Source organism: Acytostelium subglobosum, assembly GCF_000787575.1.
Source record: "Acytostelium subglobosum LB1 DNA, scaffold: scaffold2, whole genome shotgun sequence".
Lineage (NCBI taxonomy): Eukaryota > Evosea > Eumycetozoa > Acytosteliales > Acytosteliaceae > Acytostelium > Acytostelium subglobosum.
Genome location: NW_012236530.1, coordinates 756,873 through 774,846, shown reverse-complemented (window position 1 = coordinate 774,846; position 17,974 = coordinate 756,873). Strand labels below are relative to the sequence as shown.

General features: G+C 42.9%; 8 protein-coding genes across 8 annotated transcripts; 4 read left to right on the top strand and 4 right to left on the bottom strand.

The window, feature by feature from the left end:
- Nucleotides 1–349: 349 nt before the first annotated feature.
- SAMD00019534_010800 (hypothetical protein) lies at nucleotides 350–1,283 on the bottom strand (the record flags this gene model as incomplete). Its single annotated transcript, XM_012903047.1, has 3 exons — nucleotides 350–626; nucleotides 689–924; nucleotides 1,044–1,283. The coding sequence occupies 3 exons, from the start codon at nucleotides 1,281–1,283 to the stop codon at nucleotides 350–352; spliced, it is 753 nt and encodes a 250-aa protein (XP_012758501.1).
- Nucleotides 1,284–5,300: 4,017 nt separating this feature from the next.
- Nucleotides 5,301–6,012, top strand: SAMD00019534_010790 (hypothetical protein; the record flags this gene model as incomplete). Its single annotated transcript, XM_012903046.1, has 3 exons — nucleotides 5,301–5,348; nucleotides 5,430–5,564; nucleotides 5,626–6,012. 3 exons carry the CDS (start codon nucleotides 5,301–5,303, stop codon nucleotides 6,010–6,012), a joined length of 570 nt encoding a protein of 189 aa, XP_012758500.1.
- Nucleotides 6,013–9,828: 3,816 nt separating this feature from the next.
- SAMD00019534_010780 (hypothetical protein) lies at nucleotides 9,829–11,158 on the top strand (the record flags this gene model as incomplete). The annotated part of the gene is made up of 2 exons (XM_012903045.1): nucleotides 9,829–10,864; nucleotides 11,040–11,158. The coding sequence occupies 2 exons, from the start codon at nucleotides 9,829–9,831 to the stop codon at nucleotides 11,156–11,158; spliced, it is 1,155 nt and encodes a 384-aa protein (XP_012758499.1).
- Nucleotides 11,159–11,174: 16 nt separating this feature from the next.
- On the bottom strand, nucleotides 11,175–12,032 carry SAMD00019534_010770 (hypothetical protein; the record flags this gene model as incomplete). The annotated part of the gene is made up of 1 exon (XM_012903044.1): nucleotides 11,175–12,032. The coding sequence occupies one exon, from the start codon at nucleotides 12,030–12,032 to the stop codon at nucleotides 11,175–11,177; it is 858 nt and encodes a 285-aa protein (XP_012758498.1).
- On the top strand, nucleotides 11,323–12,090 carry SAMD00019534_010760 (hypothetical protein; the record flags this gene model as incomplete). Its single annotated transcript, XM_012903043.1, has 1 exon — nucleotides 11,323–12,090. A coding segment is annotated over one exon (768 nt), but the record flags the coding sequence as incomplete, so codon positions are not given.
- Nucleotides 12,091–12,473: 383 nt separating this feature from the next.
- On the top strand, nucleotides 12,474–13,631 carry SAMD00019534_010750 (hypothetical protein; the record flags this gene model as incomplete). Its single annotated transcript, XM_012903042.1, has 4 exons — nucleotides 12,474–12,615; nucleotides 12,690–13,019; nucleotides 13,077–13,307; nucleotides 13,366–13,631. 4 exons carry the CDS (start codon nucleotides 12,474–12,476, stop codon nucleotides 13,629–13,631), a joined length of 969 nt encoding a protein of 322 aa, XP_012758496.1.
- A 132-nt stretch (nucleotides 13,632–13,763) lies between these two features.
- On the bottom strand, nucleotides 13,764–15,733 carry SAMD00019534_010740 (hypothetical protein; the record flags this gene model as incomplete). Its single annotated transcript, XM_012903041.1, has 6 exons — nucleotides 13,764–13,792; nucleotides 13,882–14,097; nucleotides 14,165–14,257; nucleotides 14,334–15,140; nucleotides 15,215–15,610; nucleotides 15,679–15,733. 6 exons carry the CDS (start codon nucleotides 15,731–15,733, stop codon nucleotides 13,764–13,766), a joined length of 1,596 nt encoding a protein of 531 aa, XP_012758495.1.
- Nucleotides 15,734–16,592: 859 nt separating this feature from the next.
- Nucleotides 16,593–17,655, bottom strand: SAMD00019534_010730 (hypothetical protein; the record flags this gene model as incomplete). Its single annotated transcript, XM_012903040.1, has 2 exons — nucleotides 16,593–17,183; nucleotides 17,254–17,655. 2 exons carry the CDS (start codon nucleotides 17,653–17,655, stop codon nucleotides 16,593–16,595), a joined length of 993 nt encoding a protein of 330 aa, XP_012758494.1.
- Between the last annotated feature and the right edge of the window lie 319 nt (nucleotides 17,656–17,974).

The window sequence follows — 17,974 nt, the reverse complement described above, 5'->3', positions numbered from 1 at the left end:
ATGGATTGATTACATTGTTTACTCAACAACTATTGTCGAGTGATCTTGCACCAAGTTATATTGGTGCTTTATTATGGAGTAATGGTACAAGTTGTTTGTGTTATAGCATGCATTTAGCTTGCTGGATAAATGAATATCAAGCTAGGCATTGTCATATATTTGATTGAATATAATTGATATGATTGATAAGATTGATTGATTGATATATATTACAGTTGAATTTAACTATATAATAAATTAATAATAATAATGTTATATGATTGAATTATGGTTATATGGATGGTTATATAAATAAGTAGTAATAGAGATAGTATATAATAATATGGCCAACAATGAATGGCGATGGGATTCATCCTCTGACCATGTCATCAAAGTTACGTTTGCTACGTTCAGTCTTTGGACTCTGGCTACCTTCAGACACTGATGCCTCCTGGAGTGTTGGTATCAGGTTGAGGTGTACCAGTGATCTCAGACGGGATGACTCTATGGCTAACAGGTATTGGTCAAATTGATGTTGTGGACATGAAGCAGCAAATCCAAGTACATTCAAGAGGTCCAACTCTAGTTGGTTCATCTCTTTAATGTTGATGCCTCCAAGTCTTGAGTAATACTCATTGTCATAGAAGCTAAGTGAGTCGGAAGTTAGTATGAGTTTAGGTGAGTAGGTTGTAGTTGTAAGTTAACTTACATGTCATCAAGATATTTGGTGGCTATTAGGAGAGCTGTGAGGATAACACGATGTATATTGTAGGAACTTAGGATGAAACCAGTTTCCAGTACCATCCTATCCATGTATATCAATGCTGCAATGAAACAAGACTTTGAGCCCGGTGAGTATTGTACCAATCTTGTAATATAATCTCCAATTGGCATCTTTGGTACTTGTTTGTTTGGTGCATAGAATAACTCATTGGATGGAGTACACTAATGATTGTTATGGTATTGCATTTTGTTAGTGTCATGTGACAATACTGATGTCAGCTGATAAGTCAGCTGACTTGCTCCATGTCAGCTGACTTGGTAATAATTCTGTCCACACTTACAATATCACCAATGTGTGAGATTGTCTGTAGACAACTGGATGCAATGTCGGCAAGAATGTCACCTGACTTGAGACTGGTGAGGGTGGTGCCCTCAATCAAACTGAGTATTGTTGTTGTAGGGTTGATTGAGGGAGAGGCAGGGGCTGCCATGTCCGACATGTATGTACAGTTCTGATAGCTATCAGGTATGTGTGTAAGGCCAACAGAGGCCAGAGGTAGAGTGTCAGATAATGTGCTCATTTTAAATTGAAGGTAGTATATGTAAATGTGTATAAGTGTGTAAATGTATTTCAAGTGATGACGTCAGGGTAGGAGATGAATGTCCTGAGAGTGAGAGAGTGAAGGAGGAATTAAAGGTGAAGTGGAGTTGAGTTGAGTTGATTGATTGGTTGATTGATTGATTGATTGATTGGTTGACCTCAACAGCTGATTACACTGGGCAGTCACCACCAATTTGAGGACCAGCTTAGGCCTCCAGTGCCAGTTACACAGATTGTTCATAAGAATATATTCAATCAGCTGATTGATTTATGCTATTAAATATAGAATCGGGCTTTGTCAAATGAGGATGGGCTGGCGATATGACGTGGTGGGTGGGAGGCAGATGGATGGACACCACGGGTCTAAGTGATTTCTGAGATTGCCATGTGCAGGCGCGTAGGATACAATAAGATAGATCGATGCATGGGCATCGAGTTCACTATTTTTAGCAAAAGAATGAAGGACCAATACTCCATTTTTGATCAACCAGTTAAAAAACGGGTTGGGGTATCATCAATCAAACACACACACACGCATTAACACAATCAACACATCATCGATGGAGAGTTCTATTTGAGGGCATACGCATGTACTTGGGCAAGAGGATGCGGGGCTGCCCTCATGATGACCAGTCTTGGTCGTCGAATGGCGGGTGGCGTGTGAGTGAGGGAGTGATTGTTGTTGTGTTTGCAAGTGAAGTGTGGGCAGCGGGCGTGTGTTTGTTGAGTGGCGACAAGGCAAGAGAGGGGCATTGGTTGGAGTTCACAGAGCTACGAACTCCACAAGTCAGCTGCGCGAACGCAACTCATACATTCAGAGTTCTGAATACTTACGAGAACATGGATGGAACAAACATTGACTAATTGATTGGTTGATTGATTGATTGATGTAATCAAGTGAGTGTTGTGTAGTGATGGGTGGCTGGCTGGCTGGCTGGATGGTGTTAAGCAGGCTGGCTGGCTGATAATAGATAAGTTATAGACTATGTCACTTCAGACAATGAGTGAGTGAGTATGTAAGTGATGAAGAGTGCGAATGTAGGTATGTGGATGCGATTGTTGTTGCGAGGATAATGAGGAGGATGGAGCTGGAGTTGACAAAGTTGGACGTACTCTAATCTCTTTGTTGCTTTTGGCAGAATGGAGATCAGAAGAAATAGGCTTGGAAGTATTATATATATAGTTGTTTGGTGGTGACCTATTCGAGGATGAATGCCAATCACACCACTTGACTTGCAGTTAAGTTAGCTATTGTTGTTGTTATTCTCCAGGAGGCCGTTGTAGGTAGGACCATCAAATCAACAGACAAACATATCTATCAATCATAATCAATCAATCAATCAATCATAATCAATCAATCAATCCATCCATCAATCCATCAGATTCATTCATGTTCCTCCCCACCCTTCCTTCCTTCCTTCCCGTTGAACGTAGATGGGAGATGGGCAGTATGTAAGTGACCGTTTGTTGGTTGGCTTGTTGTTTAATTTCATCATCATCATCTTTAGAAGGGACACACAACAGCGCAGCAGCGACCAATCGTTCAGGTCAGGTCAGGTGATGGTCAGTTCAGTTCGTTCAACAGCATCATCATGAACCGTACATAACAGCAACAGCAACAACAAACTATCAATCACAATCAGCTGACTACTTTACATTCAGTCAGTCAGTCACATGATTGATTGATTGATTGATTGATAACACATAAATAATATCTCTTGTTGTAGTTGGGAGCAGAGCTTAGGTGAATTCTCTTGCGCCGTCTCCACCACGCCTCGCCTGCCTGGCCCATCAACACCAGTCCCCCCAACGCTAATTAATAATTAATAATAATTTATCTCCTGCTCCCTGCCTCCTCCTCACAGGCGGACGGCTTCCACTGCTCCTCGTCGCAGCGTGCTCGCACCCGACAATCAAAATCACCACGTTATGCTTATTGCTGTTGTTGTTGCCACGCACGCCGAACGACGATGTTACTGGCGTCGTGTGGTTGCGATGGCCAGACACCCTGCCAAGCACGGCCAAAATGATGGAATGTCATCTCCTTGCATTTCCCATATTAGTGCATGACCAATCAGATCGAGTGTAGATCCGCCGGTGGTCCGCGTGGTCCCTCCTTTGATCGCTTGCGGGGATTTGTAAAGCCACCATTCATTCAATCATTCATTCTTTCTCACTCACACACACTCGCCTTTTACATCTGATGACCGGACGACTGGACGCTACATCAGCTGATCGATGCAATATGTTGACAACATTGTTTGTAATCTTGGTCTTGCCCACCCCATCCACCACGAACCAACGGCATCTTCCATTGGTTGTTTGTTTCATCCACATCCACAAAACAGCAACATCTGAAAGAATGAATGATTGAGAGGAGAGTGCATTCAATCAAACAAAGAAACAAACAATATCAAGGAGTGGTGGCCGGCCCTTATATTGGTGCAGGTTGGCCGCCTGGATCAAGATGATCAAACATCGATTTTCACTTCCACTGCACGACGATGCGGAATACATCAGATGGTGGCGGTATGGGTCGTCTCCTCATTTCGATATGGACACGCGTCGACCATTCGATGCATTCTTTCTCACCTTCACACCATGGCTCATTGGCCAGTTAGCCCTCCACCCTTAAAACATATATGGAAAGGTGCTCCCTCCCGATGGATGATAGATAGATAGTTCATTGTGGGTGGGTAACAGATGCTTTGTGTTCATGTGAGTACCGTCTCCCAAGGGGGCAGCGGGATATCAGTCCACTCTACACATAGATCTATCAGGTGCCAGACTCGACCAATGGGAATTAGACCCGTCGTAAGATATTAAGACCATGGTTGTTACAAGTGCATGTCATTCTTGTACTTGTCGACACCATGTTGTCGTTATACAGAGATATTATAAGTTCCTTATACCTCCACTCATCAGCCCATCTCACACATCATCCATCCATCATCCATCAACAACATAATGGAATTGAACATCATCAATCCAACAACAACATATCTTTATCTGTACATCATCCAATGATTGTAATACCCAATACACACCCTTGAACAAGTTAAATCTGTGGATCAATATATCTTCGAATCATCCAGTATCTAGCTTCCAGAATCCATTGTCAAACATCCAATCATTCATTCATTCACATACATACACTCATACTATTTCCAGTCTCAAGAGGATGAAATTGGAACTAATATATCTTATATTTATTCATTCATTCATACTTTCTTTCATTCTTGTGTTACAATGACACTCAGTGTCAGAATAGTTCAATCACTCACTTACTCAATTACTCACTCACTCACTCACTCAGTTCTCAATGAGTTTGGACAACCAACCAACAATGATTGATTGTTGATTGGAATAGTTGTCAAAGTTGGAATGGCTAGGCCAGCCAGCCAACTCAGATGCTTTGAGCTCAAAGGTGTTAACTCGTGGTCTCAATCCACATTTGGCACTCACACTCATCTCAGATCAAGCTCTGACACACCCCCAAATGGAATTGAGAGTACTTTCAATCACATGACATGGTGATCCCCACCACACACACAATCACCCCACGCCACCTTATTCGATCTAGCCCCTGAGGCCCTCATGGCTTTATCGATGAGGTTGATGTATTGGATGGATGGAAAGGATGGTCCAGTGGTACATCAATCAATGAATAGGTTAAACGTCTGAACCTTACCATCGTTGTGTCTCTGTGTTTGTTCATTGTGTATGTGTGTAGTGTGTATGTTGTTGTGATGGTGTTGAGGGAAGCGTCAAGCCTTTGTATGAGGCCTCTCTGGCTGTTTGGCTGATTGGCTGGATGGCTGGCAGACTGACTGGTCCGTCTCCCTCTCTTCACCAAAGGACACTCACTTACTACTCACTACCATTCCTCATCGTGATGTTTGTTGCTGTTGTTGTGCTTGATGTCTCCATCACTCACTCATTCCATGTTACTTTGATTGATTGTTTGTTTGAATAAAGATAGATATATATAATAATAATGAATTGTTTAAAGATTGTAATACTGGGTAGTGGAAGTGTTGGAAAGGTATTTGTCGACATATATACTAGTTAAATGATTGATTGATCACTAACACTTTACAATCAACATCCAAATATATATATCCAGTCTGCCATCACAATACAATATGTCAATGGAGAGTTCATTGATCAATATGATCCAACAATAGAGGATATGTATAGAAAGATCATGGAACTAAATGGTGAACATTACATGTTGGAGATCATGGATACCGCAGGAACTGTAAGTTGGTCACAAGTTTTGAATGAACGACACCTAACAAACAAACAAACAATATATATAGGAGAACTTCTTGGTAATGAGAGATATGTATATACGTAATGGACAAGGCTTCATATTGGTATATAGTATTGCAGCCAGGAGTACCTATTATGACCTACAATCTATAAAGGATCAGGTCTGTCGTGTAAAGGACCTCCCAACATGCAAGATACCGATGATAGTGATGGGCAACAAGTGTGATATGGAGAGTCAGCGCCAGGTCGAGGCCAAGGAGGCCGAACAACTCGTGGAGAAGTGGGGTGGCAATGTCGAATACATCGAGACCTCTGCCAAGACCAGAGTCAACATAGCCTCTGCCTTTGAGCGACTGGTGAAGCAAATGCAAAGCAAAGACCCCTGCAGGCGCAAGAAGAGGTCAAAGAAGATGCAACAGTGTACATTACTATGAAAGAATGGACATGGATTGATGTGGATGGATAGACGAGTTGTACAGTTATGATGGATGGGCAGACAATGATCAAGTGATCAAGCTTCACATGTGAGTGAATGTGTATGTGGACATAGTAGTGTAATTGATTGATTGAATGATTGAATGTGGATGGAGGGAGACACTTTACATTTAGTACCAATGTACTAAGACATAATAATAATAATAAATTAATATGTTAATATAATTATAAGTTATATATATATCTATATCTGTTTATCTGTTTATCTGTATAAGTAAATATAATACAATATACTTACATGCCCAGGTATGTATGTCTATGTCAATGTCTTTGTCTTTGTGTAGTGAGATGTGAGACGTGATATGTGAGTTGTGAGATGCGAGAGGATCTTTGATGTCGGCCTCGAAACGCCTTGAGAGAACTCGTTCTCACTTCCCTTCACTTCCCATAGCATACCCCTCATGGTCGGACGCATCCACAACCATCCACTCACCACTCCCTGAATCAACATCACTCACTCACTCACTCAATCACTCAATCAACTCCCACGCCACCACCACACACCTAAGTCAAAGCGTTGACTCATACCAACTTTGGTTGGATGGTATGGATGGTATGACACGTATGTAGAAACGAGCAGAGTGGCGTCGTAGCGTAATCCGGGGCGTGCGTGAATGAATGAGGGGAGTGATTGATCAATAGATTCTTATGCTCAAAGTTGTTGTTTCATTGGGCGGCCCTCATGGCCTATCTCAACGAATCGACGCACAACATCGTGTGACACCCGCGCCATCAACTGGAAATCAATCAAACTATATGAGCCAACTTACAATGTCCTGTTTGATTGATTGGCGATCTTCCTACATCCATTAAAATCAATTAATTGATATATATGTATGTATTATTATTATCTACTACATATGATAATGATTGTTTGATTGATTGATTGATTGAACAAACAGTTACTATTACCATTGACATACAATGTAGGTCAATTGATTGAATGATATCAATTGTTCAGTCTATCAACCAATCAATCAATCACATTCAACCATTCAACCATTCAATCAATCATTCTTTCGGTCGACAAGGTCTCGAGTTCAAGTCGACAAAGATGGTTGGAAAGAATGGGAGACGTTATAAACATTACTCAACCCATTAACATAAGAATGTAAGTTGATCAACATTGCCTAAGCAATGAGCTTCAATCTCTCCACCTTACACTCATTCACACAACCTCCATTCAAACAATCGATCGCTGAAGAGAGGAAGTGATAGGTGTGTCACTTTAAATTGGATGTTGGTTGGTCCATCCATCCAAACATCATTGAATGAACGAATGAACGAACTAAACTGAACGAAGGTGAGAGCCCATCATTATTTATCTACACCGTAGTGTTTGTTGTTGAGCACGCATGGTGATAGATCCAGATCTGTGACCTACGGATGAGGGAACACACTGCCCAGCCCAAGCATATTATACCTTCCTGCTTACAAACAAGCCCAATCTAGATCAATGTTCATTTCATGCTCTGCACCTACCCGGGTGGACACAAGCCACCAATCATTACAGGGAAACTTGCCCCCCACTCACCATCATCAACATCACCAATAGGCAGCTGGTGTGGAGCGTCGGACCGAAATGGGTGGAGGCTACCTGAGGACCGAGGGTGGATGGATGTCAACAAACACTTCAATCACACACACACGAATCAAAGTCGACCAATTGAGCGCGCGGGTCTTCGCAAAAAGTTGAACAACTTGCAAGTTTCCTCATGGAGTATATATGATGGATTGGCGCCGGGGCGAGGACATCAAAGAGATTTGCATAATGGGCGAACGTAGGCTCGACCTAATCACAACTGATTGAATGAATGATGGATGATACACTTCAATATTTAATATAAATAAAATTAAATAAAGGATAGTAGGTTTACTGTCTGTCTCTGTCTCTCCTCTCAGTCCGTCCTGATTCAATGATGATTTGAACGTGTCTTGCTGCTGCTTGATGGTTGGTGAGTGAGTGCGTGAATGAATGAGTTGTGGACCATCCCGGGTTCGTGTCATTCAAAGTCAGTCAGTCAATCATTCAATCATTCTGTCTGTCATTCAGTCAATTCATTATAGTTTACTTTACTTTACATTACTACTTTACTTCTAAAAGGGTTGTTGATTGACGAAAGAATACAGATAATCAAACAAAAGCAAGAAGCCAGCAAGCAAGCAAGAAATCAAAGAGGGATTTTATTTTACATCGTCGACGCGGCACGCCGATCTCAATCAGAACCGCGGCGCGTGCGCCACCATTTCATTATCTTCAAACAATCAATCCCAACAGTCAACAGTCAACATTCAACAGTCAACAGTCAACAACTATATTTATATCTATATCTATATATATATATATATATATATATATTACTATTTATATAATCATAATCAATCAATAGTTAGTTACATCATACATTATCAGATTGGGTTGTAGTTGTTGTAATTGACTACTTCTAATATTATTATTTTTATAATAAGAGGTAGAGAGGAGAGCTCCCCATTGCCATCATCACGCAAACTCCGACAACTAGTGTGGCAAGGTAAAGTAATCCAGGGATTACCCTTCCGTCACCAACATCACCTCGTCATTCAATAGACTTACAAATACAATCACTCAATAATCAAACAAATAACAACAATAATAATAATAATAACAACTTACCATCCATCCAACCAAACAACTATAATTAATAATAATAATAGCTTACTTCCAACAACCAATCAATCACCTTTAACATCACCAATCATTAACTGTGACACCAGCTCCATCCCCCACATCACAGATTGATCAACAAACAAGTACACACACGCGCACAATCACAAAGGCCCCACTCAGTGATCACCCCCACTCGACCAACACACCACAAACACAAACACACCCCCACCCGTGATCACAACCAATCACCATCCTCGGCTCCAATCTACACATTGCCAACAGCAACCAACAACAGCGCAGCACCCTTTCAACATCACATCCAGCCATCTACATCTATCGCAGAAGTGCCGTGGCCATCCATCCATCCATCCATCATCCAACCATCTTCAACAACAGCATCTACAGTCAAGTAACTAAAGTAGTTGCGTTTAGTCCATCCATCCATCTCTACCCCGCCCCCTGTTGTGGTTTGTTTAACACGAAGAGGTAGGTATAGGCATAGGCATAGAGCTTCCCTCTATTTCCCTGGAGTGTGGCTGCCTGGCTTGCATGGCTGGCATGGCTGGTTGACCGGCCGGCGCGTCTGTCTGGCGCTCTTTCGCCACAACACCCCCCGCGTCGCCCCCACGCCTCCACCATCGCCGAGTCAGTCAGTCACATTCATTCATTCATTCATATATATTCATTCCCATCCCGATCTGACCTGACCTTACCTTACCTCTCTTTCTCAACTACCTCCACATCCTCATCATCTACATCTACATCCACATCCACATTACTTGCTACATCCTTGATTGATTAATCGATTGATTGATTGATTGATTGCGACAACAACATCAACATCATCATCAAACAACAACAACAGCATAAACAATCAAACAAACCAACAATAGCATCCACAAACGGACCAAGCTCAGCACCATCATTTGGATCATAAGGCACTGCAATAATTTAAGCAATCAAGCAATCAACCAAGCAATCCAGTCCAATCCATCTCCAATCCAAACCATCTCCAATCCAGTCCAATCAATCAAACTTATATATATATTTTATGAGTATATATATTATATAGCATTGGATATATGGTTGGATGTTCTTTCAATATACAATGAACCGCGGCGCCAGCATAAGGGACAAGAGCCACGCAGCAAGATCACCAAGTCCTCCTATACCTCTTCCATTTCACTTCCATAAATCACAACCAAACACTCAGCAGCAACAACAGCAGCATCAACTTCATCTACAACAACAACATCAACATCAACAGGAACAGTTGTATCTCCAGCAGCAACAACAACACCAACTACATCTGCAACAGCAACAGCAACAGCAGCAGCAGCGACAACGCAGTTGGCTGGGCCAAGTACCACCACGTCTGCGGGAACCCCTTCATCAACCACATCCACAGCCACAGCCACAGCCCCAGCCACATCCACAGCCACAGTCACATCCACATCAGCTGATGAAGAAGCATTACTCACAGCTCGAAGCTCAGCCAATGAATATGGTGCAGTCGCCAGAGTTGGTCTCACTCAAGCCCAGTGGCGGCAGTGGTGGCAAGGCCCTGCTGCCACACCAACAACATGGTGTCCATCCGCCGCCACTCGCTCAATTGTCCATGTCCAACACCACACCATACTTTGTTGGCAATGGCGGACTAGTCAACAGCAACAGCAACGGCAACAACAATATGAACTACATTTCATCACGATTATATGAACGATCTATCAGAGGCATCGAGCCACAATATAGCGATGATGGCGCAACGCCTCAGCCGACCATCGTCTCCAAACATTTTTCTTCTTCCTCCTCCTCTTCCTCCATCATTGGTGGCAGTGGCGCCATCCCCACATCGCCAAACGGTATACCCTATAGCAAACCATTGGCGGTGACCCCTACCTCACCTACAACCGCACCAACCTCACCCAACTACTTCAATCGATCTTCATTACAACAACAGTCCGACAATATTGCCAACAACAACAACAGCGGCAACAGCATCATCAGTGGCGCCAATGGCTCATTCATACGGCATCCAAAAGGCAGCAGCAGCAGTAGTGGCAGTAGTAGTAATATTAGTAATAGTAATAGTAGTAGTAATCTTAGCGCCTCAACTACTGCTGGTAACAGCAGTAGTAGCAGCAGTATTAGTAGTAGTAATAGTAGTATTAATGGCGACAACAACAACAACAACAACAACAACCTTTTTCCTTCTTCTTTTGGCCACGGTAGCGTGCCGCCTAACAGCCGGTACCCATCGACCAACCATCCTTCCTCCCACTTTCAGCATTACTCTCGAGACATCGATCCTACCCACAGCTCAGACCCATACGACCAAGCAGCGGCCGCCGCTGCTTATGAGCAACAACAACAACAACTATTACTACAACAACAACAACATCAACAAACATCAAGATCAGTACACCTTTTCGCTGTGATACCTCCTCCCGACCCTCAAGTTGCCGCCGCCACACTCGCCAACAAAGAACAACACACAAAGAGTTTGGACAAATTCCAAGACTTGGACTTGGAACAAATGTCCGAGCCAACGTTGGCAAGCAGTGGCAGTGGATACTCATCACCAACATCGTTTCTACCTCGACCAATCCATCCTTTTGACACGACCATTTCGACATCGACCTCGACTACGACCACCACAGCGACACCTGGATCCCCACCAAGCGATGGCGAGGATGATCCGATCGACAGCAACGTCAGCACCAAGAAGACACGACTAGAACTACACAGCGTATACTTTGTCTCGAGCAAGCCGCCCAGGAAGAACCAGGCACGGCCCAAGCCCGTGGTAGAGGTGGCCACTGACGACGTGCGAAGGAAGCGTGGCAGGCCGCGCAAGAAGAAGCCTGAATCATGTGCACATTGCAACGCCACTGATACACCCGAGTGGAGACGAGGACCCAACAACGAAGACCTGTGCAACGCCTGTGGCATCTCCGTTTCCAAGACGCTCAAGAAGGAGAAGCACTCCAAGTATCGCCACAGCATCGCCAGTTTGATCAACAAGAACAACGAAGAGGTTACAAAGGACACGACCAGCTTCTTCGAGACAGGTACAGCCGGCCCACTCACAGGCTCTGGCTCACTATCTTCCTCTGCCTCATCTTCGACTTTTTCATCAACATCACCTTCTTCGTCAATCGTCAATGATGTAGTGGTGGTTGGAGGTGGTAGCAACAGCAGCATTCCAACGCCACCACCACCATCATCGTCCTCGACATCTACAACATCAACTACAACAACAACCACTACAACAACAACTACAACATCATCGTCGACATTGACGCCACCCATATCCTCGACAGCACTATTACCAGATGCCACTCAAACGTCACAGCAACAACTACAGTGTAGATAGAGAGAGAGAAAGAGAAAGGGAGAGAGGATTACTCGAGATATATAGTTAGAGAGAGAGATGAATATATTACTATTATATTATTATATACACAATTATTAGTATTTGATTACTATTTTATTCCAGGAGGTTTGGAAGAATGAAGATGAAGTCGGATTGTTCGGGGTTAGATGAGGCGAATGTGGTGAAGTTCAAAGTGCATTATTACTTGTGTAGACCAACACAAGCATAGTGGAAGAAGGTCTAAGTTTGGATCAGAGAGAAGGTGTAGAGGGTGAGCCATTCATTACCCCTGAGGGGTTTAAAAGTAATCACTTCAGTAACATCATAATACATGTTGTAGTAATAATATAAGACATATATATAATAGAGTAATAATAATGAGTAATAACATAGCAGTGAGAATTAGAAGTAAGGCTGGTGTAGAGAATATAAGATCATTGGACAGTGCTACCACTACAATTGCAACCTTTCAATCATTGATTCAAGAGAAGACTGGTATAGAGGTCGCAAGACAGAAGAGTGAGTAGAGTAGAGTAGAGTGATCGAAGTAGAGAGCTGTGACACTAACTGATACTATATCCAACTCAACTCAGTATTGTGTGGCTATCCTCCAGCAGCACTTGATGTAACAGACAAAGAGCAGACAATTGCAAAGTATATAACAAATGGTGACACAATAACAGTGGAGGAGATTGCTGTTGCTGGTGGTGAATCAAGTGTCCCAGCTTCTGCTACTACAGCCACTACTAAACCAGCAACGTCATCATCATCATCGAATACCAGTGGACCTGAGGGAACAATCGTAAGAAGATTGACAGAGAATGACAACAGTTGTTTGTTTAGTGCAGTGGCATACGTATTGGAGCATAAGAACAGAGCAAAGGCATCACATCTAAGATCAATCATTGTCAATGTAGTTAAGCGTATGTCATCCATTCAATCAATCAATCAGGTCACTCACTCACTCAACATCAATATAGAGGATCCATTCACTTATAATGAAGGATTCCTGGGGATGGATAACAGTAGCTATTGCGCATGGATCACAAACCCAAAGCATTGGGGTGGTGCAATTGAGTTGTCCATACTGTCCCAGCACTACAAGGTGGAGATTGGTGCATTCGATATATCAACCAAGATCCTGTACCGCTATGGCGAGGACTGTAACTACAAAGAGAGGGTATATGTAGTTTATGATGGTATACATTATGGTATGTTATCCGAGAGTGAGCGAGAGGATCATCATCCTAACTATCCAATCCCCCAAAGATGCCTTGGCACTATCACCGGTCAAGATCCATCCCTCTCCCGAGGAGTATGACATTACTATATTCTCATCAAATGACGCGACAACATTGAAGAAAGCTACATCATTCATCGAGAAGGAGAACAAGGAGGGCAAGTTCACAGATACCAACAAGTTCCAGTTGATATGTTTAGACTGCAACAAAGTATTGGTGGGCGAGAAGGAAGCATCGATGCATGCAATGGAGACAAAGCATTCCAAATTCACAGAGCTTAAGCAACGAGTATAGTTGTAATGTATGTATGTATGTATATGTATGTAACACTTTATTGTTGGTCCCAACGATCAGTTGAGTGAATGGTAGAATATGTACACTAACTTGTATCTCTCTTTCTCTCTTTCCCTGGCTCACTCTCTCACCCTAGAGACAGGTCTTGCAAGTATGTTTACCTGAATGAACAAAGAATGTAATATTAAAGTATGTTGTTAGTCAAGGCCATTGGGACATGGACATGGACATGCCAATCAATGATACTTACACTTGCCCTCCTGACAGAAATCATTTGTACATGGCAGACCATCGTCGCAGTCCATCGTTCTGCGCTGGCATCGTTTGTTGACACATGTGCTGGTGTCGCACAGATCACCATTGGTACGACAGTCAGAGTCGTACAAACAACATTGTCCATTGTCTTTGTGGATACATTTGTTGGCCTGGCAATAGTCATCACTACACAGATTGTTATCATTACATTCTAATGTTTGATTGATTGGATGTTGTTAGTAAGGTACATATCTGTAATGATCATTGTGGATACATACCAGAGTCACAAGTACAGCAACCGGATATTTGAGCATGGACACACTTTCCGCGATAACAAGTATCAATTGTACAGTTGTTTCCATCGTAACAATCTATAGAGTGGCGAGAAATGGTACCATTGTTAATGTTGGATCAATCAATCAATCAAATGTATGTATGATTACTTACTGTTATCGCTCTGGCAACAACCTGGAATTGGTGTGTGGATACATTGTCCAGAGGTCGTACAAGAGTCCACAGTACATGAGTTGTGATCATCACAATCATCGTCACAGGTACAGCATCCAGGTATTACAGTGTGCACGCAGCCAGTGACGCTGGAACAAGAGTCTGTTGTACAGCGGTTGTGGTCATCACAGCTCCTGGGAATGTTGAGACAGCCCTTGAGGCAGTCATACTTATCATATGTACAGGCATTGTTGTCGTCACAGTGCTCGGACTCGCCATCGTCCACACAACCTGGAATGAAGGACTGGTCACACGATCCATAGCCAGTGCAGCGTGCCAAACAACAGTCAGAGTAGGTCGGACACTCATACTTGGAGTGCTCACACTTGCCATTGCGACAGACGTCTACAGTACAGTTCCTACCATCGTTACAGTCGTCGTTGCAGGTGCAGCAGGCGGGGTTCGGTCTGGAGTGGCACTGGTTGTCCTTGCCACAGAAGCCAATGTTGCAATCATCATGTGGACACTGGGAGTCGAGTACACAGCAGCCTGGGATTGGGGTGTGGCTACAACTGCCATCACTATTACAAGTGTCCTTAGTACAGACATCAAGATCCCTACAGCCGGCATCAGACTTGCAACACAGACCGGTGGATGTATATGTGCACCTATTGTCTGAGCAATGACCTGTCTGGCACTTATTAGAGGGGCACTCTTGGCTGGTCTTGCAGCAGCCTGGTATCTGAACAGAGTTACATCTTCCCGAGTCACAAGTATTCCTGGTACATATGTTACCATCAGAGCATTCTAGAATTGATGATTCGCGAGTTAGTATACATGCACGGAAGGATGTAATGAATAGATTGATTGACAAAACATACCACCATCACAGGTACAGCAACCTGGAATTGGCTTGGCGACACACTTGTTGTTGACACACGTACTGGTGGTACAGTTGGCAGTGGCCTGGCATTGGTTGTCAGAGGTACAGCATCCGGCAATTGGAATGTTCTCACAGCCAAGACATTGGTCAAAGGAATCACGGGTGCATGCATTGCCGTCATCACAACAATATGGATTCATTGGTTTGTACATGCACTTTCCAGTCTCTGTGGAACAAGTACCGTTGGCTCCACATCTAGTTGGAGGACATGTCACATGTTTGATAGTACATCGGCCAGCAACACATGAGCCCACATTACATCGGTTATCAGAAGGGCAGTCATCATCACATTTACAGCTGACACATGGTGTATGGCAATCATCATCAGTGTTACCTATAATGTATGGATTTGATATTGTTAGGATGGATGATGATTAATCCAATAATTATTATGGGACTTACCTTCGATATGGACAATAAATAGAACCAAAATTATTGCTACCAAGTATTTACCCATATTTTAATTTATATATTCTTGATGGATAAGTAATGTCAATCAATGATTGAAATGTTGTTTGATAATTGAAGGTATTTATTACTTTATTCCAATGGTTATGGATGATGGGACCTACTCACTCACTCACTCAATCACAATGTAAGTTTTAACATACTACCATGAGTAACCTAAACATTAGTAATAAGATGGACATCAATCCCCAACTTGAGTTCGAAATGTAATAATAATAATATTAATTATACATCAAACCTAAATCAAGCAGGTGAATATATCGTACTAATTGTTGCCAATAATCAATAGATATCGTATATTAATCAGCCGAGTCAGAGTACAATGGGCAAGCAACAGATAGATAGAATTCAATATTACTTTGGCTTGCTTAATAATCTGACTTGTTTGATTGGTGTTCGCCCAGCGGGCGACTGTGATGGGATATATCTAAATCAACATCACTCTCTCACACTCACTCACACATCATCAAAGGTAGTCAGCTGATGTGATTGAATGATGTGAGTGAGTGTGAGTTTGAGTTGAGTGTGTGAGCGATGGATGATGGATAAGTACTCTCAAGAAAGAGTTCAATTACAAAGTTTATTATACTCCATAATGGACAACAATGGCCATGTTATCCCTATCCCTTGGATGGGTTGGTTGACGAGCCAGAAATTGCCAGAATGGAAAGAGAATGTAAGTTTAAGAGGATAGACGGAGAGGAGTGGTTGGATGAATGGAGAGGGAGATGGAGTGCGAGTAGGTAGTCCAACACAAACATATGTGTTGTCGTTGGTTGTTCGATCGATTTCGATATCGATATCGCAGTTTGGGATAGACCAATCAATTAAAGCATTGATTGAATGCTTCAATTGATTTGCTCGATGGAGAATAAACCTTCAGAGTTGGCAATGACCATATGGTTGACGGGCACTTCTTCGCATTTGAAGTCGCTGGCCAATGGCTCCGAGCTGATGATGAGTGAATATTGGTCCGAACACTTGGACGAACCAAGCTGACATTGTCCACGATCGCACACCATCGACTTGGCGCGAGACCAGTATAGAGTGTGAGCACCATCCATCGTGCCGGTGACATATCGTGTGGCCACCACTGTCGATCCGTCCGAGACGGCCAAGTTCAGCTTGCACTTGGTGGATGTCGCTTGGAGACTGGCGCCGGCCGGCTCGGCCTTTACGAGTCCATTATCAACCTCGTACTGTAGGATGAGCTCATGGATTTGGTTGATAGTCTGTCGCAGCACCTTTGGGAAAAGCTCCGAGTTGTCGATGAGGGGGAACGGTTCCTCCTCTGGCTCGGTCGAGCAATGTGTCGAGTAGACTGCTGTCGTCTGATGGACCACCGGCTTTGGTTTGTATCCAGTCTCTCGCTCATAGTTTGAAATAAATAATGCAAACACCATCTCACTGTCTGTCGTTCCTTTGATCGATTCGAATGCCTTGATTGATTGAATGTTAGTTGTTGTTCCATGTCAGCTTGCCCACTGATGTACTATTGCTACTACTCACTGTTTGCGTCAACATGTTTAGTATATTCCTCTTGAGCTTGGGGAAGTAGGAGACGGTTCCGTTGTGCATCCAGCTGAAGTTTTTGAAGGTGAAGGGGTGGCAGTTGTTGTTGGTGATGGCGCCAGCACTGGCGGCACGCACATGTGACATGATACATCCAGACTTTGTTACACGAGCCAACTGTCGCAGGTTGATGTTTGACCATGCCGGCGTGATATCCTTGAACACACCAGGGTTTGGTGATATTTCCGGAACGAACCATGCAATTCCAAAGCCATCGGCATTCAAATGTACACCTGGACATGTCGAGTGAAGTGATTGTTGGACCAATCCATGTGATGGCTCTGTCACAATGGACGATAACTTAATAGGTGGTCCCAAATAGAATATAAATCTGCACATAGTAGTATTATTATTTGTTTGATTGATGTGTTGGTATGTGTGTTGGTATGATTGATTGATTGATCAGATGATTGAGTTCACTGCCTTTTTGATATTGTCGATATCAAAGATACAGATGTGTATGTTATTTGAAGTATTGATAGAGTTGTTAATGTTTCTTTCTTTTAGAGTAATGATGATTATTATTGTTGTTATTATTATTATAGTGATGACCAATAACAAGCTAGGATAGGAGGGTGATACAGGTTTGGACTAATCTACATGTAAATGTAATTGAACGATCAATAACACTTTTGGAAAAGAATGCGGCGTTTGTGAT